At 40.1% G+C, this 27806-nt stretch overlaps 1 protein-coding gene across 3 annotated transcripts in view; it reads right to left on the bottom strand.

Moving 5' to 3' along the window:
* plxna2 (plexin A2) overlaps positions 1-27806 on the bottom strand; it is a 280272-nt gene that overhangs the window by 132542 nt on the left and 119924 nt on the right. For all 3 annotated transcript variants that reach the window (XM_067445796.1, XM_067445798.1, XM_067445797.1), the window contains exon 4: positions 21027-21161. In XM_067445796.1, the coding sequence (XP_067301897.1) occupies positions 21027-21161 (135 nt within the window). The remainder of the gene's footprint in view (positions 1-21026; positions 21162-27806) is intronic.

Below are 27806 nucleotides of genomic sequence, written 5' to 3'. Positions count from 1 at the left end.
TGACATTTGATCAGTAGCCAACATGACACTAGAAGTTCTGTGTATAATACTTTTACTTTAGGGAGTGACTAGCAATGAGTTTGATCTTTAAAAGAGACCTTAAGTTTATTAATATTATTCTCAAATTTCCCCAGATGAAGATGATTATGCTCTGCTATGATTTTGTAGATGGACAGTTTTGACGACGTCCACTCGCTCTTCTCCCACAGGTTCCGCTTGATTTCTTTTTTTCTGAAGGAAATCAATAAAATCCTACACCTTTTGCTGTACATCTAATGCCGCAACCCCAAACACAACACGTTTTTGTTGTATTTTCAACTTAGATCAACATCGTTTTTAACTATGTAACAGTAGCCGGCTGGATCTCTTCAATTGGTCAGTAGAAGCCGCTCACGTTCTACCACCCGGAAGTATCTTGGTGCCAATTGTTTTGTTAACATTCTGAAATGCTAGCAGTTCATCTACCTTGGGGAAATAGTAGCCACTGATGGAGGCACATAGGTACACGTCAACCACCGAATGGGGAAAGCATTTTGTTTTTTCAGAAGATGGACTATGTCGGCCATCGATACAGCGACCAAGGTTTGGCTGTTCAACACCAGTCCTCCCCAATCACAATCTATGCCAGCGAAACATGGAAACCAAGGGCAAAAGTGGCCCGGAAAATCAATGTTTCAACAATGATGGTCCTATAGAAACCTTGCCACAAAGGAAGAGACCCTGAAGAGGACTCGATGACTATCAGTGATGGAGTAAAGAGTGGGGCACGTCCTAGCTGGGCACGTCCTTTGCACACCTGAACATTGCCACTCAAAGATATAAAGTGGACACCACCAGGAGGACCCAGGAGACAGGGAAGACAAAGCAAGACATGGAGACAGACATTCTAAGAAGACCTGAAAAACATCGGCCATAGATTGAATACATTGGAGGATGCTTGTCGCCCAATGTGCCCAGCACAGGACTTGATAAAAACATATGTGTGTGTGTCCAGCATATATTAAAATCATATTTAATTTTTGTCTTTATAAACAATCAAAAATCTCAATGAAAATGTTAGCTAATATAGTTACCAGTAATTTCATTGATGAGATTTCCATTGATTGTGCTGGACAATGATGGAGAGGTTTTAATAAAACACAATAGCGGCCAGTATTAAATCCAGATCCCAGAGCAACTGTACGGTGGTCTCTAAACTGATAATTCAGTTCAAACTGACAGCAGGCAGAAGCTGAGCTACTGTCTGAGGAGTGAATAATTCAGCTGTCAAAGCTCAGAGCAACAGGCTGAGGACTGTGTCTCCCTCTCTCACACACACACACACGCGTGCAAGCAGTGGTGTATATCAGCAGGGGAGATGATAGGGGCCTTATTGATTTCAAGAAGGCAGCCAGACAGTGAGCCGCTCTGACCCCGGGGCTGCATAATAATCCAGGTTTGATTATGTGAAATTAGAGAGTGAGAATGTCACAGTGTGACTGCATGAGGGCTTCTTTTGTTTGCAGAAGACAAAAGACATCGAAATTCCACACTTGATTTCAGCACAAACTGTGTGTTGTGGTTTATGCCCCTTTCCCTGGCTCTTTGTCTGCCAATCGCCCCCCCCCCCCCCCCCTCCACATTTGTGGAAATCTCTAGTGTGTGTGTTTGTGTGTTACATGTGTGTGTATATACAGATGGCGGGTTTGGATGCACCCCACTGCTCTCTTGGCTGCTCTGCATGCGTGCGCTCAGCGTGATTGGCTGGCCGGGTTTGGGGAGAAGGGGGGAAACACCGTGATGGCTCAGGTGGCCCAGTCTGGTACCAGTCATATCATAAACAAGTCTCTTCCATTCAGCCGCGAGCCCACTGCGGACCTGTGAAAAACCAATTTTGCAGAACCGCAAGGATGCAACTGATGCCCCATCCTCCGATTCACTCGACAGATCATGAGACGGTGATATGATAGAGACATACCCCGATTTCTTTCAATCTTCCAGGAAAGCTGAGGAAGTAGATGAGCTCGAGCAAAAGAACCCTAAAACACCACTGCAAGAAATAATGGGCCCTGCTTTTGTATAAAAATGTGAAAGAAAAGCATTCGGTTCAGTTCGCCTCATTTAATCCAGTCACTCTGACAATACCCTTTTGCGACGCTGTCGAAGAGAAAGTCATGAAAATATTCCGGTAATGAGCCTCGGCTGTCTTTGGGTCTCATTTTGTACACCCAGCCAGCACAATGAGAGTCAAATGTGGCTCATTTTTATTTGACTGGATGGATCTGCACCAATCACCTTAAGCTTACTTGAGCTTCTGGCTTATAGCTAATACAAAACTTATTTCTTTACCTTATGGCTTTAGAATACGCCGTCATCCGCTATGCCTCTTCCATCAAAACAAACTTTAGATACTTATTTCATTCAATTGTTTTGGGGCCCATCAAAAATACCACTAAATATTCAAGATATGGGGGAACCAAATGTAATAGTTTAAAAAATGTTAATTAAAAAGTCCTAAATAATTTACTTAATCTTTATTTTTCTTGACAACAAGAAACTATATATAATAGATAATTGAAATGTAATTTTTATATAATAAATACATAATAAATAAAGGATATCCTGGTAATACTACCCGCTCTAAACCAGACTGGTGCACACCTGCCATGAAAGTAATACTTCAAAAGCCTCAAAAATCCTTCCAGGTCCAGGGCATCTTCATTCAGTCCTTTATGATATTTCCTTCCCAACATTCATCACTTTCTCTTGTCGTGTATCGCCCACCAGTGTGCTTCTCACTCCCTGTTGAGTTCTGTCAGCATTGTGCCAGCGCACCACTCGAGACTGACATCCATCACCCGCTCGGCGGAGGCAACGTACGCTCGCTGCATTAGTATTATCGCCCTGATGGTAATTCACGGTGCATCACACGCTCTAAACGGATATAATAGAAGGCAGTGCTTCTGTCAATAACTTACACATCTAACTCTGGAGAGCAAATATGGGAAACCGGCCGATGCGAAACCAGGCCTTATTAAGTGAGTCCAAGACCATAAGAGTATTATTAACATATCAAAGGTGTGCGCTGACATTAGAGACTGAGCATACGTCTCCGAGTCTGTCCCTCAAGAGTAAATGACACAAACGACAAAAATGGATGTGCAAGATGCATCCATCAGTATGACTGCTAGTGCTGACAGCTCTGGGGAAATGATCTTTACAGGAGGACAGATGCTAGATTGATACTTTTCACTGTTGGCCGGCAACCCCGCGTTAGGACAGACAGCCGAGCCGCTCTTCCGACCCTGAAAAGGCAGAACCTGCCACTACCGCTGAGTAACCCGGGAAAACAATCACCTCACACCGCGCAGGGTGTTTACAGTTGCTTCTGAGCCATTAGCAACCCAGACAAAGAGCATATGCAGCTCTGGCAGCGACTATGTTGGACTGGCAGCTAAGTCTGCAGAGGTGCTCGGTTGGGGTGGTGTGTGTGTGTGTGTGTGTTTGGGGGGGGTGCTCGATCTACAGGGGGCTTCATTTACAGCGTCTCGCCACAAAACAAGAGGAGGAGTGCTGGGCCCACTGTGACATTCAGCAGGGATACATTGACAGGATCTGTCTGGAAGCACGCAGACACATTATGGGCTGGCACAGCCTGAGACTCTCCTCAAATTTGGGCAGATGTAATCGATAAAAGAAGGACAGGGGTTTTGTTATTCCAGTATCTCCGAAGCCAAGGCTTTAAAAAGCTTGGACTCGATTAATGAGAAGTATCTCGGAATCGCTGCCAGACACCAGATCCAAATGAGGACGGAAATACAAAGAACCTGTTTTGAAAGAGAGATGGAAATTGTGAAGTCAATAGCCTCTGCAACAGGACAAGTCCATTATTAGTTAGCCAAGATACTAACAAGCGTATTATCCTGATAACCAACATATTAATTATTCTCACAAAGAGAAATTTAGCTAAAGCAAAAAGATTTGTCCGGAGTTTTACATCATAAATCCATGACACGTTCGCTGATGTGACCTGCATTCACATGGTGGCTAGAAAAAAATACATCTCTAGTGCTGATTTTGATCATGGCTTCTCTTGAAAAGAGACTTGGAAGAAAATGAAGATTGTGTATGTGGCGCAAGAGCAAGTATGTGGCTGCTTTATTAATTGCATCATCAGGTTCTGTGCTAATATTGGTTTTCGATTTGGCGGTTGTTGTAGGAGACTGTGCTTCAGATCTTCTGACACTGCCAGACTTTCGATCTTAGATAAAAACTGATCATTAATTGGCTGTCGTGAATATATCAAACTTACGATAAAAGACTTTCGATTTTGGCCAAGGATCCGAGAAAACTTTTAGGATTTTCAAATTTGTCTCAGACAGCCCAACCGTGAGCCAAAATTGTACAGTGTGACCCCAGAAAGACGAAAAATCAATAGAAATCATAACACCAGAATATGACGGAAACTTCAGATAAAAATGTCAGATAATGTTTCTAAAGAGAGCTGGAAATGCTGTTGTAAGTCGTTTGCAATAGATCATTAATCAGTTAGCAAAAAACGTTAGCAAAAAAGCTAACAATCATATTATCTTAATTTAAAACAGCAATTTATTACCCTCTAAGTTTAGCTAAAATTCTATACTGTAGTGGCACTTGAAATGCTTAAGCAAAAATAAATAAATAATGGAAATAAAGAAAAAAATATTGTCGTGATCTTGTTTCCAGCAAACAGGAAAATACCATAACCAGTTAGCTAAAAAGCTAACAACAGACTTATTTTGATAGCCAGCAACAAACCTACCTTCTCAGAGAGCTAGAAATATATTAAAATATACTAGCAAAACAAAATGGGGCATACTGAGACATTACACAACCATCTTTATCCTCTAAAACAGCCAATAGTCGCAAGCAATAAACATTAGCATAAAAGTATATGCAAAACGAACCACAATAAACCCACATAAAACCCTACAAAAGTGCATTGAACAATAAAACTCAAAGCATTAGCGAATGTCGCTGTACCTTCAGGATCCTTCATGTACCTCAGGACAAAGAAGCCCTGAGATATTTAGAGAAAGATATGGTTGTTGGTCTCCACTACACCGACAGGGTAAAAAGTAATTTCTTAGAGAGAGAAAAAGACAGAGCGAGTGACATGGTGACAATTAGACGGCTAGCGCTAATGATAACATGCTAGCAGAGTTTCTTGACAGAACTGAGCCTGATTACTTGAACTGGAAGTCACTTCTCCATGAGACTCCTTTTTTGTTTAATTAGGCTTGTAAATAATTATTACAATTAAAGCCTGCAATTAGGAGACTGAAGCGGCACTATTAGTGATGTGACGGATGTCAGGGAGACCCCTTGGTGTGGTGGGGCACGAACAAAAGCTACGGCATTATGCAGTTATGTGCTGACAGCTAGAATGACTGTTGATATGCTAGAACATTTTAATTGCAGATGGTATTATCTTGCTCTCTCCTCACGTCTGATCCTTGAGACAACAGTGAAGCTGTTTGAAAGCAGCAGAAAAGTTATTGTACACAACTGTGTTCATTTCAGTGACTAGGGAAAAAAAAAAACAAGTGATAATATACATGTCGTACTTCTGGTGTATAAAGAGTAAAAATTTAAACTTTGGTTTGAGAAGCATGGGACATCTCTTTCTTGTCTTGCTGAAAAGTGGCTATTTCAAAGCTCTGGAGACTTTGTTGAGATTGTTCCTTTCAGAAATGCATAATTTAAGTATCAACTATGGCCAAGTCATCTTTATGACTAAAGAGCAGACAAATCAGTCTTGACTTTTAATATCTATTTTAGTTCGTTTTACTTCTCATAAGGACGTTTATCTGAACCAAAGTTAAAGGTGTCACAAACTGGCTTTTTAATTTTTTTTATACCGTTGTCTGAGGTCAACAAATGACGTTTGTGTGGTTTTTACATTCAAAAACATCATAACTAATAAGTAATAGGCTATTTTCTGCACTGGTTTTGAGGCTCTCTCCAAAACGCTGGTTTTGATGGGCGTGCCGCACTGGAGACTCGGAAGTAAACGCCCATGGCTAGGATTGGATAAGATTTGCATATTTAATGAGCTTCAGCTCCGCTGTCAGTTCACATGAGGGAGAGATTGAGGGAGAAGCGGCAACCAGAATGATTATCTCGATCACAGGGCTCATAAACGTCTTTATCAAACAAACACAATGATTTATTTCTCATTGACCCGAGATTGATTGGATTATTATTTGTATATTACACATAGCCAGCAAGATCGGATGATATAAGTGAAAACCGCACGCGCACACAAACACGTTAGTTGCGAATGTTCGTTGCGATTCGCGTTGCGAATGTTTCTTTTAGACACGTACACAAGCAAAACAATCTATAACAATGCAATACTTTTACATATAAAAACATGTTTTAATCACATAAGTGTGTTGCACCATTCCTGTCGGATCCAAATCCAGCATCGACCGGAAATTTGTTAACAAACGATTCCGCAGTGAAATGAAGTGAACATGTCTTCCCCATGTGAACTGGAACTTCATTAAAAATAAAGTTCATCCACACATTCCTAATATTAGGATCCGAAGGAAGCTTATGCAGCGACTGTGTTCTTCCACAACCAGGAATAGCGCAATATCTTCCTACCTTCATCGGCATGTTTATTGGACTGTTTGCTGAGCCTGGTGTCTATAAAAGCTTTTCTTTGACTAACAAGGAAGTTTTCAGCTCTGAAACTTAGAGGATATTCTTATATTACCTTGACCTTTTATATATCAAAAGCTCAAGGGAAAGTTGATTTCTCAATTCATCACCCCTTTAATACTTAAATGAAACATCTCAGAATCACAATTAAGCCTTGAACTATGAAAGAGAAACCTCTGGGTAACAGAATGTTCCTATACAGATAAAAGACTAGACAAACTGCACATTATCAGCTTGGACTCCTCACATCACAGAAGCATCTTATGTCTCATTATCTTCTGCCTCAGGTGCTTCTCTTAAAACACCTAGGGTAATAAAAACAGGCATAAATGAGACACTTCTGACATCCTAGGAGTCAAAACTGATACATTTGTTGCTTTAATCTCATTTGATCGCTGAGGTTGCTCTTTCATAGATCACTTGAACTTTTCCAGGACTCTTTTTAGACGTTTTTCACAAAACAGCAGGGAACATGTTTAGCCACTCATCACCGCTAATGCTTGTCAAGCCGTTTTACGCTATCGACATTTCTCATTGGGTGGTCCAACTCGAGATTGATGCACAACAGAAAGATTGCAAAGCCGAATTTACCCTCTTACCTCTTCCGCTTCTCAACCCCGGTTCTGCTTACTAGCCGCGTTATGCCCGCGCCCCCACAGAGCCACCGCTCTCTTAACAAGGCATCCAACGGCCCCTAAACAAGCCGTGCAAGCAGATTTCAGGTACTATCCACCACCTCATTTGAGACTATTAAATCAACACCACACTGAAATCCCCTTAGAGGCTTGTGAGACAGCAACAAGCATTCAGCAGGTACAGACTGTGCCGTTAGCGCCTGTCTCCGATCTTCACTAATAACACCCTGCATGACACTGGCTTGTCTTCGTACGCTGTACTAAATCTAGGACTAGCCTGACGGGTCAGAGGGCGACAGTGGGTGCAAGCGGGCTGTTTACTAACAAAAACAAAGACCCATCACCTCAAGGTCCAAATTCTCGGCTGAACAACAGCCGCTGCTAGTTCGCCGTGCAGCAGAGCAAATTATTTATTGACAGCGCAGCTGCCATTGGGGGTGGAAAAACAGAGGAACGGAGGGTAAGAGAAAGCACCTTAAAGGCGATGAATATTTTAATTAAACACTTGATTAGGGCTGACAAGAGTTTTGGCATCAAATAATGAGGTTAGGACTGGCCAATGGTTCTTGTGCACCAATCCTGATTAGTTCAAATGCTCGCTTAAGTCAATTAGCAATGCATTAATGTAAGAGTTCTTGTCTTAAAGGCATATCTATAAGGGCGAATAGCAATGGTGACCATATAGAATTGACCTTTATGTTGACCCTGGCAGTTTGATACACTGCATCAGGTCATGCACTGACCCGAAGACCACAATATACGCGGCGTTCAGGCGTAAAGCCTCCAGGTGTCCGGAGAGAGCGTGAGATTGGAACAGGCTTTCACAGAATGAGTCGGCTAAATGGCTTCATCAATAACGCTGGACGCGGGACGTATCGACAGGGGCATTTATCTTGATCTGTCCCTCTGTCAATAGCAAGTGAAGTAGTCTAGTTGACACTTAAAGGTGCACCTTATCATTGCAATTGATTCCCCTACCTGTATTTTCTATCGCGCAAGCAGTGACCCCCTAAAATTCTGAGATAACAGACAATATCGCATCAATCAGTCCTGTCGTTGTGCTAGCAAGATAGTATACTAGCACGACATAATGGCTAATAAAAGGAATGATTGACAATAGCAACTGCACATGCTAGCAGCAGATCACTGTTCATTTAATGACCTGCAGATGTCAGGCAGTACAATTCTTCTGTGTGGCGTCAATCTTTCGCTATCGTGCATCACAGACTAGCATTGTCCAAATCCTGACGTCCATATAAAGACAAGCATGGATTTCATGATGTGGAAATTGTGTCTGAGCCCAAAACAAACTCTCTATATAATAATTTTATCTCTAGCCATTTCATAAATTAGTTGTTTAACAACAAGCAACAAAAAAGTTAATTTATTGGCATTAGCTGATGCATTAACTAACAATAAACAACAGGATTTTTACAGAATTTATTACGCTTGGCTAATGTTAATTTATAAGGCAAGGGGAATTTTTTTACATAGCCTTTACATTGCAAAGTAAACAAGACACAAAACAAACGTGTTTTTGTTTTTTTGAAATTGATATTAATGCAATAAAATGTATTTATATAAATGGTGATGTTAAAATGTTAGTAGTTACATTTACTGTTACTAATAAATTTATATTTAAATAAATAATACAATTAATACCATCTTGATTAGAACAATAAATAATGTAAAAGTGCTGTTCATGAGACCTGTTGCCTTAACCTACTGTAATGTAAATAGAAATATGCAAAAACATCTTTTGATAAGCTGGACTGGTCCAATTTCTTATTCTTTATGCTTAAAAGAAGAACATTTCCATTCTTCCCTGTCAATTATCATGGCAGCTACAGTTAATCAAAGTCTTTGTCCAGGGCAGCATGAATGACAGTGATTGGTGGACAGGAGGGAGACAGAGGTCGCTGGTCAAGACACTCTCCTTGTTCCCATTTTTTAGCAAGAGCAGCTGCACTTTCACAGGGTGACCAGGGGTCAAGGAAATGCTAGGGGGCATCTGAGGCTGAGAAGGCACTTTTTTTATTGTCAAATTTGCTTGAACTTTGGGCACAATTCCTCAGTTTAGCTCATTGTTAGCCGGACTGGTCAATAACGGAAAACAGCAAAACAGAATTCCAGGCTCCAGGTCTTTTCCTGTGGAATGTGTATGAGAATCAGTAGCTGTGCACACACACTTCGGTTAAGTGAATATTAATGCTGCTTTGTTCTCATTAATCACATCCTCTGCTCTGTTGATTTCCTGTTAGCCCTTTCATCATATACAGCCCCATCCCCCTAATCATGCTACAGTCACCCGAATGCTGAAATCCAGACACACGCGCACACATTTACAGAACGCCACACACACAGAGAAACCAGTGGCTTTTAGCCAACTCAATCTGCATGCAGTATGAGGGCCAGTTCAAACCAAACAAAGACAAACAAAAGACTCCAAAGGCACAGAGCATAAATCACAGGCTAGATATGATTTCTTGAGGGCACTGTCTGCACAGACAGGATTTCAGTTCATTGACATTTGACTGTTTGCCTAAATGTAGGCTTTACATCTGGAACAGAAATGTTAATAAAATTGGGCTATACAATTTTTTCAAGTACCATCGAGCTCAATACCTGTTCATCTGAAATACTCCACCTCCCCAGCTCTCCCTGCCCAGATCTGCTACTGGATTTATGTATGTCTATTTCTGCAGCAGCAGTATATCTTACATGTTCACAGCAGCATGTCTGTGTATCTATTAGCAATAGTTTTTATTAGCAATAAATTACCACTTGTGTAGGACTAATTTCTTACGCATCTCATCCCAAGCCTCCATTGCTAAATTTCACAATGTAATTTTAGAGCTAGTAATGGAGGCTTCAGCCAATGACAGCAGCCTAATACAGTTATTAATGAATAATTGAATGAGAGAGAGAGAGAGAGAGAGAGAGAGAGAGAGAGAGAGAGAGAGAGAGAGAGAGAGAGGAGAGAGAGAGAGTGAGAGATTAAGCGCGTGCATTACCTCAGTCTGTATGTCTCTCAACAGTGTTTGGCACCAGCGTCTACACCAAAGAACTTTATCATTTCATCTATTCGGTACTCATTGTATACAAACAGTAAATAAATCATATTTAAATGTTATTTGGGTAGAACTACTTTTTTCACTATATTGAAGCTACTTAAAATGCTACTAGTTTAAAATAAATATGTATCAGAAGTATAAATATTTCAAGATTAATCCTCTGTTCCTAAATTCGCTCTAAATTTGGCTAGGTCAGTGCTGAAAGGGGAGATGATTTCCGAGTCGACAATCTTCAGCTGGATAATGGAAGAAGAGTGTTATTTAAGGAGCCGGATGGAATGGACTGTGCAAGAGAGGAGAGGTCCTCTAAACAATCTTACTCCGGGTGAAAAATCCCATTTCCCTGCGTTTGATAACCACACAGTTAATTTCCTACACATTTCCCGGACAAAGGTAGCACAGGCCATAGAGTGTCTCTGTGTGAGTGTGAGCGAGCGAGCGAGCGATTAAAAGGTAAATACATGCATATGACTTGAAGTACAGTGTGTGTATGCCAAAGGAGGCTAAGGCTATGCAAAGACAGAGCAAATAATCTGGTTCTTCAAGATGGGGAAAAAGGGAAGCCATGCATGGATTTTAAATTTCACAGCTGAGCACTTGGGAGAGAAATTGCCGGGGTGGAAATACGGAGGCTCCTTTATTCGGTTGATGATCTCAGCTACGTTGCTTTTATGAGCTGAGGTGGGGAGGCGAGAGAAGGGGTCGGGGATAAGGAGCCGATCTCGGATTCTCAAGTTCAGCCTAAAGGTTTAGCCCTATATGAATGACAGCAACATATGCAGAGAAACTGGTTTGGTTGTGAAAGTCAACACTTCATTGACCAGCGTCTCCATGTTAGTCACGGCACTGGAAATTTCAGGTCACTCTTAACGGTGGGTGTGGGATAGATAACGTCAAATCAGTCTCAAGTCGGGTTTCTAAGCCCAACTCACAAAATCAAAGCATTGTGCAAAGCTTCACAGGACGTCACAGATGACTCATAATGCATGTTTAGAAAAGAGACATATCCCAAAAGACATGTTCACATCTTATTACATGTTCTTGAAGCTATGCTTTCATTGCTCTAAATGGATGCTTGGTGGGTTTTAACCTATGGCCTCAGAGGCGCTGATAATGAAATGAATAAATGATTTGTTGTGAATCGTTCGCCACTAATGCAGTGGGAGTTAATAGCAATTTTATTGTGCGACTGATTAAACGACCAATCAAAACAGTGACAATCTATTCTCAAGCGCTCTCCTGCCTGATGGAAAAACAATTGTCACAGTGTTGTGCCATTTTAGTTATCTGCATCAGGTCTTTCAATTAAAGTTAGAGCAAAATATGGTGTATTCATAGATTTATATATTAAATAGGAATACACAATTGAAAGTGTTCTAATCGTATAAGTGTTCTAACAATTTAAACGTAAAAAATTGTCTTCCTCCCCCTTTTTTAAATTTTGAATTGTCTGCTGATATGCAAAAAGGCAAGTCAAACAAACCTGCAAGGCAATATGTCTTTCCTCTTCGCAGTTTGCATAAGGGATTGGTTTACACGCCTCGATGAGAGCGAGACCAGGGCCGTAGCGTTTGCTGGAGTTGGTTACATGTGCTGGATTTGCATATGGCAGCAGGTGCGGCTTTGCTTGTCCCAAGTGCACAGACCTCATTTTATTGTGTGGGGTAATACAGATGACACATAAGCACTGTTCCAAAACCTAGTGAGCTCAGCACATATAAATATGAATAAAATATGTGTTCAATATTTATAGATACATATATATAAACACACATACACACACACCGATCAGGCATAACACTATGACAACTGACAGGTGATCACGGCACCTGTTAGTGAGTTAGGGGATGGGATATATTAGGCAAGTGAACACTGTTTCCCCAAAACCGATGTGTTAGAAGCAGGAAAAATGTGCAAGCATAAGGATTTGAGCAAGTTTGACAAGGGCCAAATTGTGATGGCTAGATGACTGGGTAAGAGCATCTCCAAAACTGCAGCTCTTGTGGGGTGTATCCGGTTTACAGTGGTCAGTCTCTATCAAAAGTGATCCAAGAAAGGATCAGTGGTGAACCGGTGACAAGGTCATGGGTGGCCAAGGCTCATTGTTGCAAGTAGGGAGCGAAGGCTGGCCCGTGTGGTCCAGTCAAACAAATGATCTAGCTCAAATTGCTCAATAAATGAATGCTGGTTCTGATAGAAAGGTGTCAGAATACACAGAGCATCACCAGCGTATGGGGCTGCATAGCCACAGATCATTCAGAGTGCCAATGCTGACTGAAAAGTGCCAACAGTGGGCATGTAAACATCAGAACTGGACCACAGAGCAATTGAAAAAGCTGCCCTGGTCTGATTAATCAAGTTTTCTTTTACATCACGTGAATGGCCGTGTGCCTGTGTCGCTTACCTGGGGAACACATGGCACCAGGATGCACTATGGCAAGAAGGCAAGCCGGTGGAGGCAGTGTGATGCTTTTGGCAATGTTCTGTTTGTAATCCTTGGGTCCTGCCATCCATGTGGATGTTACTTTGACATGTACCACCTGCCTAAGCATCGCAGACCATGTGCACCCTTTCATGGAAACAGTATTCCCTGGTGGCTGTGGCCTCTTTCAGCAGGATAATGTGCCCTGCCACAAAGCAAGAATGTGTGTGTGTGTGTGTGTGTGTGTGTGTGTGTGTGTGTGTGTGTGTGTGTGTGTGTGTGTGTGTGTGTGTGTGTGTGTGTGTGTGTGTGTGTGTGTGTGTGTGTGTGTGTGTATATATATATATATATATATATATATATATATATATATATATATATATATATATATATATATATATATATATATATATATATATATATATATATATATATATATATATATACAGTCTTGTTCAAAATAATAGCAGTACAATGTAAGGCTTAAGGCTTTGCAATTGGGCAATTAGTTGAATTAGTTGAAAGGGGTGTGTTCAAAAAAATAGCAGTGTGGCATTCAATCACTGAGGTCATCAATTTTGTGAAGAAACAGGTGTGAATCAGGTGGCCCCTATTTAAGGATGAAGCCAACACTTGTTGAACATGCATTTGGAAGCTGAGGAAAATGGGTCGTTCAAGACATTGTTCAGAAGAACAGCGTACTTTGATTAAAAAGTTGATTAGAGAGGGGAAAACCTATAAAGAGGTGCAAAAAATGATAGGCTGTTCAGCTAAAATGATCTCCAATGCCTTAAAATGGAGAGCAAAACCAGAGAGACGTGGAAGAAAACGGAAGACAACCATCAAAATGGATAGAAGAATAACCAGAATGGCAAAGGCTCAGCCAATGATCACCTCCAGGATGATCAAAGACAGTCTGGAGTTACCTGTAAGTACTGTGACAGTTAGAAGACGTCTGTGTGAAGCTAATCTATTTTCAAGAATCCCCCGCAAAGTCCCTCTGTTAAAAAAAAAGGCATGTGCAGAAGAGGTTACAATTTGCCAAAGAACACATCAACTGGCCTAAAGAGAAATGGAGGAACATTTTGTGGACTGATGAGAGTAAAATTGTTCTTTTTGGGTCCAAGGGCCACAGGCAGTTTGTGAGACGACCCCCAAACTCTGAATTCAAGCCACAGTACACAGTGAAGACAGTGAAGCATGGAGGTGCAAGCATCATGATATGGGCATGTTTCTCCTACTATGGTGTTGGGCCTATTTATCGCATACCAGGGATCATGGATCAGTTTGCATATGTTAAAATACTTGAAGAGGTCATGTTGCCTTATGCTGAAGAGGACATGCCCTTGAAACAGTTGTTTCAACAAGACAATGACCCAAAACACACTAGTAAACGGGCAAAGTCTTAGTTCCAAACCAACAAAATTAATGTTATGGAGTGGCCAGCCCAATCTCCAGACCTTAATCCAATTGAGAACTTGTGGGGTGATATCAAAAATGCTGTTTCTGAAGCAAAACCAAGAAATGTGAATGAATTGTGGAATGTTGTTAAAGAATCATGGAGTGGAATAACAGCTGAGAGGTGCCACAAGTTGGTTGACTCCATGCCACACAGATGTCAAGCAGTTTTAAAAAACTGTGGTCATACAACTAAATATTAGTTTAGTGATTCACAGGATTGCTAAATCCCAGAAAAAAAAAATGTTTGTACAAAATAGTTTTGAGTTTGTACAGTCAAAGGTAGACACTGCTATTTTTTTGAACACACCCCTTTCAACTAATTGCCCAATTGCACAGCCTTAAGAGCGTGCATATCATGAATGCTGGGTCTCATTTGTTTTCTGACAATCTACTGAACCTACTGGTAACTTGTTTGCCATGTAGCAATAAAAAATATACTAAAAACCTTGATTATTCTGGTTAGTCACATTGTACTGCTATTATTTTGAACAAGACTGTATATATATATATTCAGTTACTATTCAGGTTCAGGATGCTGTCGATGCAGCTCACTAGGTTTTAAAACAGAGACTACCATTCATATTTTGAGAGAGAAGTGACAAGTCAGTTAGAATTCAAAACCTAGATGAGGTATTTTTGTAATGGTCATTGAAACACATTTTGCAAATGTGCATGACATCGCTAAGTCTCCATGTTTCTTTCAGCGACTCCATTTTTGTTTCCCTCGCTCGCCGCTCTCTCGCCTCTGTCTCTGTAAAGCTGTTATCAGCTGAAACAGCTCTGACCTTTCGTAGCTGTTACCCTCTGGCTCCCTTCCCCAGCCAAACAGCCAAAGCACTTTATCACAAGACTATGAATTACCACAGAAAGGACACCATCTCACTGCCTGTGTGATCTAAGACTGCAGACGCTCCTGCTCTGCTCTGAACACTCTTTCTTTCAAGCCCTTCATAGACATTCTGTAAACACGGTTGACATAACCGGTATTTTTTGACTGCTCTGGTAGTGGACACAACCTGTCTGGAGCTCATTTGTCTTTCAGTTCCACCATATTGCTCTAACCAATAACTACCGACCATTTACATGGTATTCGTACATATACACTGAGACAATAAGCCCTGAAGTCTATGCGTGTGTGTGTGAGTGTGTGTGTTTCTTTTTATGTCAATGTGAGGCAATCCATTTGAAAACTATTTGTGTGCATGTGAAGGATGGCTATGCATTTGGAATGAGCTGTATTTATGTGAGATTTTGAGAAAATGCACAATATATGGCATCATAGAAAAGAATTATATCTGACAAATGGGAATGGCAGTAGTGTGAATCGTTTGTGGGTAAAGATGGAGTGTGTGTGTGTGTGTGTGTCTGAGCATAAAGTAAAATTATATGCTGGTTTGAGCATGTTTGATTGCTAACTGCAAATCCACTGCTGCTCGGAGTGTCTGATGCATGCATGCATGTATGTATGTAAATAACTATGATTATAATAGATGTATGTATCTGTACCCACACATCCATCTGCACTGCATTCTTCACATTAATCACAACCCTTATTAAGAAATATATTTATAAAATTTACAACACATTCCATAATGTGAAAAATAATAAGAAGGGACTTGATCTTATCCATTACCAGACTTGATCATGAAAAGTAAAAAATGCAAAAATTTTACTTAGCGATACACAATATATATGGGTGATGTTGATTCAGCTTTCTTTTTTTACTTATTTTTACATAATAGACAATTTTGCTGTCATTTAGTACCAACTGTGGGCTAACTTTTTTATTATATACAGTGAGGGAAATAAGTATTTGAACACCCTGCTATTTTGCAAGTTCTCCCACTTAGAAATCATGGAGGGGTCTGAAATTGTCATTGTAGGTTGTATCAAACAGCTGCAAATAAGTATTTGAACACCTGAGAAAATCAATGTTAATATTTGGTACAGTAGCCTTTGTTTGGAATTCCAGAGGTCAAATGTTTCCTGTAGTTTTTCACCAGGTTTGCACAGACTGCAGGAGGGATTTTGGCCTACTCCTCCACACAGATCTTCTCTAGATCAGTCAGGTTTCTGGCCTGTCGGAGTTTGAGCTCTCTCCAAAGATTCTCTATTGGGTTTAGGTCTGGAGACTGGCTAGGTCACGCCAGAACCTTGATTTGCTTCTAACAGAGCTACTCCTTGGTTATCCTGGCTGTGTTCTTTGGGTCATTGTCATGTTGGAAGACCCAGCCTCGACCCATCTCCAATGCTCTAACTGAGGGAAGAAGGTTGTTTCACAAAATATTGCAATACATGGCCCCAGTCATCCTCTCCTTAATACAGTGCAGTCGCCCTGGCCCATGTTCAGAAAAACACCCCCAAAGCATGATGCTACCACCCCCATGCTTCACAGTAGGGATGGTGTTCTTGGGATGGTACTCATCATTCTTCTTGCTCCAAACACGTTTAGTGGAATTATGACCAAAAAGGTCTATTTTGGTCTCATCTGACCACATGACTTTCTCCCATGACTCATCTGGATCATCCAAATGGTCATTGGCAAACTTAAGACGGGCCTGGACACGTGCTGGTTTAAGAAGGGGAACCTTCCGTGCCATGCATGATTTCAAACCTTGACGTCTCAGTGTATTACCAACAGTAAGCTTGGAAACTGTGGTCCCAGCTCTTTTCAGGTCATTGACCAGCTCCTCCCATGTAGTTCTGGGCTGATTTCATATCTTTCTTAGGATCATTGAGACCCCACAAGGTGAGATTGACAGTCATGTTTAGCTTCTATTTTCGAATGAATTCTTCAACAGAGGACATTTTTTCACCAAGCTGCTTGGCAATTTCCCCGTAGCCCTTTCCAGCCTTGTGGAGGTGTACAATTTTGTCTCTAGTGTCTTTGGACAGCTCTTTGGTCTTGGCCATGTTAGTAGTTGGATTCCTACTGATTGTATGGGGTGGACAGGTGTCTTAATGCAGCTAACAACCTCAAACAGGTGGATCTAATTTAGGATAATAAATGGAGTGGAGGTGGACATTTTAAAGGCAGACTAACAGGTCTTTGAGGGTCAGAATTCTAGCTGCTATACAGGTGTTCAAATACTTATTTGCAGCTGTATCATCCAAATAAATAGTAAAAATTTATGATTTCTGGATTTAATTTTTTTTTGATTATCTCTCACAGTGGACATCTACATCATACACCTACGATGACAATTTCAGACCCCTGCATTTCTAAGTGGGAGAATTGCAAAATAGCAGGGTGTCCAAATTTCCTCACTGTATATGTTTTATATTTTTTATTATTAGAATTATGGGAAATGTATTATTATTTTTAAAGGATGTGTGTAGCATCATAAACATTGACTTTTCCGTTCAAAACTAAATAATGATTAAATTATGTTTTATTATTATTTAATTAGTATAGATTTTCTTGCCATTTACTGGCCAGTTATTGGCCTTAAAAATGCTGTATCGGCCAGAACTATAATATTGTGCATCTCTAAAATGAAATTACATTAAATATATTATATTGTATTATACTGGTCAATCATAACATTTTATTAAATCATTCAGTACAATAGTATGTTTTTTAAAATCATGCTATTACCATCTTTTCTTGTCCTTTTTTTATGAAGGACAGCATGACAGAGATACAAAGAAAAGCCATGTGCCTTTAATCTGCCATCTGGCTCCAGTGAACTTATAGACAATATACTACACATCCCCACAGAGCTGCAACCCTAGTTCAGCCATTTTGGCTCCATTTTCATTCAATTACACCCAATACGTGACAACAGTAAGCTTCACTCCGCCATGATGGCTCTGTTTCCTGCTAGCATAAGAGCTTGTGCTGAAAGGTGAATGCTAATCCTGCTCTGTGAAGTGTGAAGAGTGACTACGCCGACTGACTCCTCAAACAGAAGTGTGCTGGGGTGGTGGAGGCCGTGCGGTCTTTAGCACAATTTTTTTGTTCCTCTCAGCCCAACAAGAGAATGTCTCGCACCTGCATCTTGAATATTAACACTACTCAAAGAAGATACGGCAGGCGTTATGAAGAGAAATACCTCAGAGAGCAATTCAACACGAGTCAGACTGAAAGAGCTCATTGAGCTCAGCGATGCCTCTCAACATGGTCGTTTAATAAGCTGTAATATTGAATTAATCGCCTGAAACACTTAAAACAGGACAAAAGAGGGTGAAGAAATGATGGAACGTGCTGATGGCTCTTTAACGACGGGATCGGTTTGAATTACTGCATGAGAGGAATGAATCTTTTGAGGTTTCAGCGAACACGATTCCCTAAAGACTGTTCAGTGCTACCGAAGAGATACACAGGTATATAGAGATTGCGCATTCGATTTACACATTTGTTTTCTGCAAAGCCTTAAGAGAACAGAGATTTTCAAACTTTTTGATGCCAAAGACCCCCAAATATGATGATCCCACTTCCAAATATATGATAAAAAGGTAGCTATATTATATATATCTAAGAGACAAACAAAGGCTACTGTACCAAATATTAACATTGATTTTCTCAGGTGTTCAAATACTTATTTGCAGCTATATCATACAAAGAAATACTTTTTAAAAAAAAAATCATATTTTGTGAGTTCAGGATTGTTTTTATTTATATATGTGTCTCACTGTGGACATGCACCTACGAAGACAATTTCAGAGCCCTCCATGATTTCTAAGTGAGAGAACTTGCAAAATAGCAGGGTGTCCAAATACTTATTTTCCTCACTGTATATAACCAAGTATTTTTAAAAGCTGTATAATAATTTACCACATTTTACTACTTTTGCACTGCTTTGTTAATTAATCTGAATATAATAAAAAATAATTGAAAATAATTAAATTAATAAAAGAAAAAGGAAAAAAATAAACGTATCCCAGTATATATATATATATATATATATATATATATATATATATATATATATATATATATATATATATATATATATATATATATAAAAATGAAAGATGTTGCATGAAAAAACAACTTTGTATTAAGTTACTTCTTATATTTGCAAAAATGCAGTATATGCATTTAGATTTATTTGTAAAGTTCTTATCACAGTAAAAAGTAAGGCTTTCTTTATACGTATTCAATAAATAAAAATTCACATTAAAGGACAACTCTGTTGAAAAATGAACCTGGGGTGATTAACACATGGTTACCGAGTAGATCGTTCTCTGGGATGCGTTTTCATGAAAATTGAATGTAAAGAGTTTTATCTCTAAAAACAGATTAGCTTATAACGCTTGTCTATGGGGCACAGAGTAGTAAAATCAAAAAGGAAATCACTAGTTAATACCACTAACAACGCTCAAAATAACCTCACACTAACACGTTTTTTTTTACCAGAGTTGTCCTTTAACAGCTTTAAAAAAAACACTTTCCATTTTTCTTAAATTCTTTGAACAATTTGAAAACCACTAAACCATGTAACTAATCAAGAACAATATACAGTACATTATAAAGTTAAATGCATAAAAGTATTGTGGTAAACTGACAGCATATCATAGACATTATCCATAGAGTTTTAACCTACCTCAAAATATTTTAGCTTTACTGAATGTGAGCGCATTATCAAGAAAGAAAAAGCGGATGATGCAAGGGCCTGGGACTCAAGCCACAAAGCTGATCAAATGCTGGGGTCATTTCTACATGCCTGGCAAGTGTGGCAGGGTGTGTGCGTAGACGCAAAGTGCTGACTCAACAAGTCTCCATCTCTTTCTCCTTCCTTTTTCTCTCATCCGCTGCTATGCGTGCCGCCCAATGGGGCTGACCGATGATGTGAACCTGTCAGCCCGTTGTGCATTAAACCACCTCTCTCATTAACGCCCCTTCACTCCTGCCACACCCAACCCCATCCCACTGCCCACGAGTATCCCTAGAGGAGATATCAACCCACTAGAATGGATGCTAAAAAAAGCCTGGAGACGTAAGCAACCAGCCTGGTCATCCATCTCCGAGCAGAGGCAGTATTGTTTCCTTTTCTTCTCTTTAGAGGCTGTCTCTTTTTTTTTCTTCTTTTCTTTCTCTTCATTTCATAGTATGTAATAGGGTTGTGCTGTACGATAGTATATTGTTCAAGATAAGAAATGTGTGCTATGCTGCAGTATATCCATTTAAAAATCTGACATAATGCAGAAAATATTAATATTATTAAAGTTACTCTGCAAAATGTGCCAGACTCAAGTTTCCCAGGAAGTGACAATTTTGGGACGGAAATGCTGCTTTATTCGCAAATATTGTATGCGATATTCCTAATTTGCGCATGTTAAATTCGCAACTTTGGATGGAAACTATAAGATATAAATTAGCAATTACAAAAACAAAAGTCGCTAATAAGAAATAACTTTTTTTTTGACTTGGAGGCAAAGTGTTTTCCATAACATCATGATGTATAGGGTTACCGTGATATAAAATGACTCGTACCGCCCACCTCTACTCTGCGACGCATCCCATGGGAAGTGTTGTGTGCACTGATATTATATGAGCAGGGTCTCTCTCCATCTCTCTCTCTCTTCATTATGCTGTCGAGAGAGGGTGACCTTGTTCTCTCTCCATCTCTCCTCCTTCAGCTGTCCCTCCATCACTCTCTCCTTTACTGACACAGCTACTCTACCCTCTTCCCATTTCTCTCTTTCATTAGCGGATGCTGTCACGTTCTCTCCGTCCTACCGCTGTTATGGATGGATGAAAGTAGCAGAGAGGGGATGGCATATACATGTATATATTCAGACCTGTCTCTCTGACATGACGTAGATGTAGCCGTTGTCCAGGGAAAAGGCCATGTCTCTAAGAATAGGGCTTCCATCTTTGATCACCGGCAGAGTTTCATACTGGACGCCACCTTGGGGAGGACCGTCAACCCGAATCTAACACAAAAAGGAGAAAACATGCGATCATGAGCAGAGATTGACCACTTGTTTTGCATTTTCACCACATGAAATATACCGTTTAGACCTACCTGGAAATCTTAAAGCAATGTTTACAAGGTTACACAGGTCAAAAACAATGAAACCAATGACTTTTCTTGTGCATTTTAGCAGTAAAAACCTGAACCATCTGCCTGGGCCAATAGAAAAAAATGAGCCCTGGTATATTTAAGGCCACAGGTAAATGTGGCATTTATTACAATGGGTTTAAGTGAAAATTGTTTATTTAAAGTTCGTTTAAATTAAGTTGTTATATATTTAAAGCTTACAAATAAAATGTATAGCTTTCAATTATACTGTAATGTTGAATGGAAAATATCTATCTATCTATCTATCTATCTATCTATCTATCTATCTATCTATCTATCTATCTATCTATCTATCTATCTATCTATCTATCTATCTATCTATCTATCTATCTATCTATCTATCTATCTATCTATCTATCTATCTATCTATCTATCTATCTATCTATCTATCTATCTTATTTTTTAATAGATTAAAGGGGTTTTGATCAGGTGAAAGATCATCACAAAACACTAAAATCAGATGAAATATTAATTGACGTCACAAGTCTCCTCCCACCGCATTCACCCGTCCCAAAAGACAATCAAAAAGTCCGGGACACATTGCGGCATGGAGTGTGATAGGGGTTAGTCCAAGGTCATGCGTCTGTCTCGTAGTGCTTCACAATAGAGCAAACGAGGAGGCAGAGGACGACCCTAACAAAGACCCAGGAGAATGAAGGACCTGAGCAAAGAGCATTCAGCGAAACCAATCGAAGGCAAAAACAAATGACAGTTGTGATTACTGCCAAATCTATACCAAAACAATTGTCATTCACCACAGTCTCTCTCAACACAAGACTACAGGGAGAGAAAAAAATCAAGTTCATACTACACTAAAGCCCTGTTCAAGCATTGGACCACTCTAGTGAATGTAAAAACCATCTGTGAGCGGCAGACTCCCAATCCACTAAACTGACATTTACAGCACGCAACGGTAAATGTGTTCATACATAAAACATGTCAGCCAGTCAACAAGACCCGCCTCCTTTTGCTCGGCCAAGCATGACCCTGATACGACCTGCTGCGCACCGCAGGGACCTTATGTCATGGAGAACTGCGTGTCCAGTAGTCCGCGGAGGGCACTTTGAAGAACATACTTCATTTTGCAGGCAGGAAGTGGGTCTGGCATTCTGGTTGTAGAAGTAAATATTGTGTTCACTTGTCCTACAGGGGACTATAAAGCAATCAGACACACTTTGTTATGATGCTTACATTGAAAAGCCATTAAAATATCTATAAAATATACATAATAAACAGACCCACTGTAGGCCAGACAAAGACCCCTGCTCTAAAGTGGTGCATGTACAATACCTTCAACTACATTGACCCATTAGTTGCCCAGAATGCATTTGGAAATGGGTTCAATCTCTTTTCAAACAATACATTTTCCCTATTTCTCGACCACTGATCTGTCCGTCACCTGGCTTGAGTCTCGTTCTGTCCTTGTTGTTCTCTAAGGTTGTTCGTCTAAGGTTTGTCTTCTCCTTACAACCTTCTGCAACATTTGCTCATTACTTTTTCATTATTGGCACATTTCTCTCTCTCTCCCTCGCTCTCTCTCTTTCTCTCTCGTTCCCGTATGCACATTATAGATGGCTGCCGTCCCTTTGGCTCTAGTGTAAGTGCAGCTGTCTTTCTCATTCAGAGATGCTCAGACAGCAGAGCCCACACAGAACTACAACCCACAATCACAAAACATTCTCTATCGAGTACATGTATATACAGTCAACTATTTTAAATAAGGATGTGCAGTTAATATGCGGTTGTGTATTAGAGTTTCATGTCAATGAGCAATCATGACTTCACTTCTTCACCGATCAGGCATAACATAATGACCACCTTTCTAATATTGTGCTGGTCCCCCTTTTGCTGCCAAAACAGCCAACAGGGAATACCGGTTCCATAAAAGGGTGTACATGGTCTGCAACAATGCAAAGGTAGGTGGTATATGTCAAAGTAACATCCACATGGATGGCATGAATCAAGGTTTCCTAGCAGAACATTGCCCAAAGCCTCACACTGCTACATTAGCTCATCTGTTTGATTGGACCACATAGGCTAGCCTTTGCTCCCTTGTGCATTACTGAGCCTTGGCCACCCATGATCCTGTCGCCGGTTCACCACTGTTCCTTCCTTGGACTACTTTTGATAGAGACTGACCACTACAGACCAGGAACACCTCCAAAGAGCTGCAGTTTTGGAGACGCTCTGACCCAGTCTTCTAGCCATCACAATTTGGCCCCCGTCAAACTCGCTCAAATCCTTACGCATGCCCATTTTCACATCAACTTTGAGGATGAAATGTCCACTTTATGCCTAATATTTCCCACCCACTAACAGGTGCCGTGATGAAGAGATAACCAGTGTAGCGGGGTTCGTAGATGGGAAGGAAGGAGGCGGGAACCGGTGAACATTCAAAGACTTTTAATCAAACAAAAATAAACAAAATAAAAGTAGCCTAACACAGGCAGCCCCTCACGGACGACTGTCCACACACACAAAACAAAATGTAAACAAAACTCAAACTCCAGGCCTGGTCCTCTCTCGTCCTTCACTGGTGTCGCTCTCCTTATATGCCTCCGAGCTCCCTCATGAGAGGACTCGAGACCAGTGTGCCTCGCAGGTGACGCTCTTTCGCAATCACATCCCCGGTCTCGCTCGCTCCTCCCATGTCTCTCGCTCGTCTACCTCACCACACAGTGTTATTCACTTCACCTGTCAGTGGTGCATAATGTTATGCCTTATATATGTATATATCAATGCTATACTGTATCTTTTTGTTTCAAATATTCATTTTGTATGCTCATTCATAGGCACTCTATATACAAGTAGCTCTTTGTGTATATATTGCTTTATTGCATGCATGTTTGTATTTGTATTTGAGGGACTTCAGAGACCGTCGGTCCCTTCCAGCTACATGCTCATGCCAAGAGGACGCTTTTGATGTGAGAATGTAAGCGTGCACCAAGGAAGCGTTTGAAGAGAAACCAGACTGAAATTCTCTCGCTGTTTAACATGATAACATACTGCAAAACACTCTCTCCCACACGGTGCATGTGCGCTTTCTACGCAGATATGTGCACCCACATCTGAAACAACCTTTAAGGTACCTCGTATTGAACAGATCCCATTTCAGATTATTCACGTTAACTAACTCTTCTCGAGCTAGGATCATACTGAATACAAATCAAACATTTTGAATGCTTACTTACATCCACATAACCCTCCCACCACTAGAGGGATACGCGACTCGGTTTACCTCTAAAAGTCTTTATTAAAGTGCAATTCAATCTTTCTTTAAAGTTATTACATGACAGGCGTAAGAGAATAACTGTAAGAGGGTAATTTAATTCCAACACAAAGCAAAGCACTGAAACATAAACCTGCTCAAAGATATCCAGCAACAATATTTACTCTTGTCTATTTTTAGACATAACCTCTAAACCACATTAAGAATGAATGATCAAAGCAGAAGAAAGGACCAGAAAAAAATCTGTACGTTTCCCATATGTACAGCATTTCTCTATGTTACACTCATTCTCTCTCTCCTCTCTCTCTCTCTCTCTCCTCTCTCTCTCTCTCTCTCTCTCTCTCTCTCTCTCTCTCTCTCTCTCTCTCTCTCTCTCTCTCTCTCTCTCTCTCTCTCTCTCTCTCTCTCTCTCTCCTCTCTCTCTCTCTCTCTCTCTCCTCTCTCTCTCTCTCTCTCTCTCTCTCTCTCTCTCTCTCTCTCTCTCTCAGTTTTTTAAATAAAAGGCAAAGAAAAGCCCAAACCTCAAGAAAATAGTTTTCAAGCGCTATGCGACTCGTACACAAATGGATGTCCTTGTTTAAATGTGTGTGCATGGGAGCGCGAGGGAGTCAGAGACAGAACTCAGACTGACAGAGCAATCTGTCCCGTGGCCTATCTCAGATCTTCCGTAATCCATTTTAAATGTGTAGGCTCATGCAGTATGTCGAGACACACAGAAAGAGAGAGAGACTCTGCCACCTGAACACACTGAATCCAATTACACTAAAGGGGATTCCTCAAAATTGTCTGCTCTCACAGGTCAAATGTCAGTGCTTAGCCAGTAAGGAAGGGGGGTGACGCTAACTGAAAGGGTTAACTGTCAAATAAGGCCAACCTGACCCTCAACTTCTCCCAGAGTCGACTCACTAGTAACAGACTGAAGGATTCAAACAGCATAGCTCTTAGAGATTTTCCTTGCAATCTACTGGCCTTTGATTACTATACATCATTAATTCATTAACCATTTATTAACCATAATTAATGACAGACAGACAGACACAATGATAGACAAAATGATAGAGAGAACGACAGAAAGACAGATACATATGAGTATACATAAGACAGACAGACAGACAGATAGATAGATAGATAGATAGATAGATAGATAGATAGATAGATAGATAGATAGATAGATAGATAGATAGATAGATAGATAGATAGATAGATAGATAGATAGCCCGATAGACAGATAGACTGATAGATCGATAGATAGATAGATCGATCGATAAATAGAGACAGACAGATAGATAGAGACAGACAGACAGACAGATAGATAAAGCCACACAGCCAGCCAGCCAGCCAGAGACAGACAGACAGACAGACAGACAGACAGACAGATAGACAGATAGATAGATAGATAGATAGATAGATAGATAGATAGATAGATAGATAGATAGATAGATAGATAGATAGATAGATAGATAGATAGATAGATTCCTCTTCTCATACTTAGGGTGAGATACGGAGCGATATTTCAGGTCCATTGGACGCAGCAATATTTCTTTTTTTTCTCTCTCTTGCTCTCTCTTCGCTCTTGGAGAGATTTTTCTGAGCCCCAGTCCGCCTGGATAACACATCTAATCCATCACCTGTGTCAGCTTGAAGAATTCTAGTGTCAGCAAGCCCTCTCTCCCTTTCTCTCTCGCTCTCTCTCTCTCTGTCTTCTGACGGTTTCTATCAGTGAAAAACAGGCTCTTTTGTTCTCGCTGCTGTAGTACAACACTATCTCCCATAACGCATGTGTTACAGCAACAGACTGCTAGGGCCGTGTGTCACTTTCCATCCAGATGCATTTGAGCACTTAAGCAGATCTCAACCTCTCAGGGACAGAGAGAGAGTGCAGGAACGAGAGTGAGTGGACAGTTTCATTCCGACTATGATGATTAGGTATTTGCATGATCCAACATTTATTTTACAACACCTTGACATCCATAAAGCACCAATGAAAATGCATATTTGCTAAATGAATGTTCGTTTTTTTGGTAAAAATATAATTCAAACAAACATTTATTTAAGAAGCAAAACTCCATAAGGTATTGAGACTGATACATTCAACAAAGCCACTTTTTACTTGAATTTGGCGATTGACATTTTGAACCCTGACTACAGATTTCTGAGATGATGATGTGTTAAGTGAAACTAAACATGGGGAACATTGAAGAGTTCCGTTAGTCTGTTTAACATACCGTAGCATATGTGGAGTTCATTATGCAAATAACACCATACACTGAAAAAAAGGTGTGTTGGATTTACATGATTTAATCAAGTACATCGGTTCCACATGATTCAATTAAGTTAAACAAACATAATTTGTTCACATAACTTCAACATCATGGAATGAAGTAATTTTTAAGTAACCCAATTGAGTAGTCTCAAAATGATTTTAATATGGCTTCCTAACAACATGGTGTGCACAGGGGGGCTTGAGACCCTGCCTCTTTAATCAAATCACAAGCTTATTTAGTTTTTTGTATATTTTTGTGGTCACTTGACTGATTTATAAGAGCTTTCATTCTTTTGGCCAGCAATAGCACATAATGAACATGTCAAGTGCTATGTATGAAATGCTCTTTAATGACATGGGCTGTCTCAGTCCACAGCCTAAGCAATCGCTCCGCTCTTTAAATGGTTCTAATTATTCCAACAAAATTAAACATTAAACACTATTAAACAATAAAGTCTCCCCCTCATCTAATTTTGCCCCCCAAAAAACACATATAATACCACTTAAGTTCAACAATTTGACTCTTTTCATCAAGTCACACCCAAAGCATGCTGGGAACTACCGTTTCAGCAAAAATCATCTTCGAGTACTGGATGGGTTCACATTAACCTCAAATAATGTAATCCAGCAGATTGCACATTTAAGAGAATTACATTCATCGAAAGCAAAGAAATCACGTTTAGAAGAGAAACACAATTTTGTTGCATAGATCGCAAATAATAAGATAACGTAAATTGGACAATGTGTGCTTTCTTTTTTTTTTCAGTGTAACATTATAAACTAAATATATTTAAGAGGCAAAACAAATGCACAGTTAGCAACTTATCATAATGTCTTATTAAACCTAGACTTTGCTTCATAATATGTGCATATTTCTTTAATGAGTTTTCAATGTTGCTAACCAACTTCCTAAGCCCCATTACTTTTGTCACCAATCTTCTAACTTATGGTTCTTATTAAACACACTCCAATAAAGCACAAAGAGGAAGTTATACTCAAATAAA

This window comes from Pseudorasbora parva, chromosome 6, assembly GCF_024679245.1.
Source record: "Pseudorasbora parva isolate DD20220531a chromosome 6, ASM2467924v1, whole genome shotgun sequence".
Lineage (NCBI taxonomy): Eukaryota > Metazoa > Chordata > Actinopteri > Cypriniformes > Gobionidae > Pseudorasbora > Pseudorasbora parva.
This window is presented reverse-complemented; position numbering and strand designations above follow the sequence as displayed.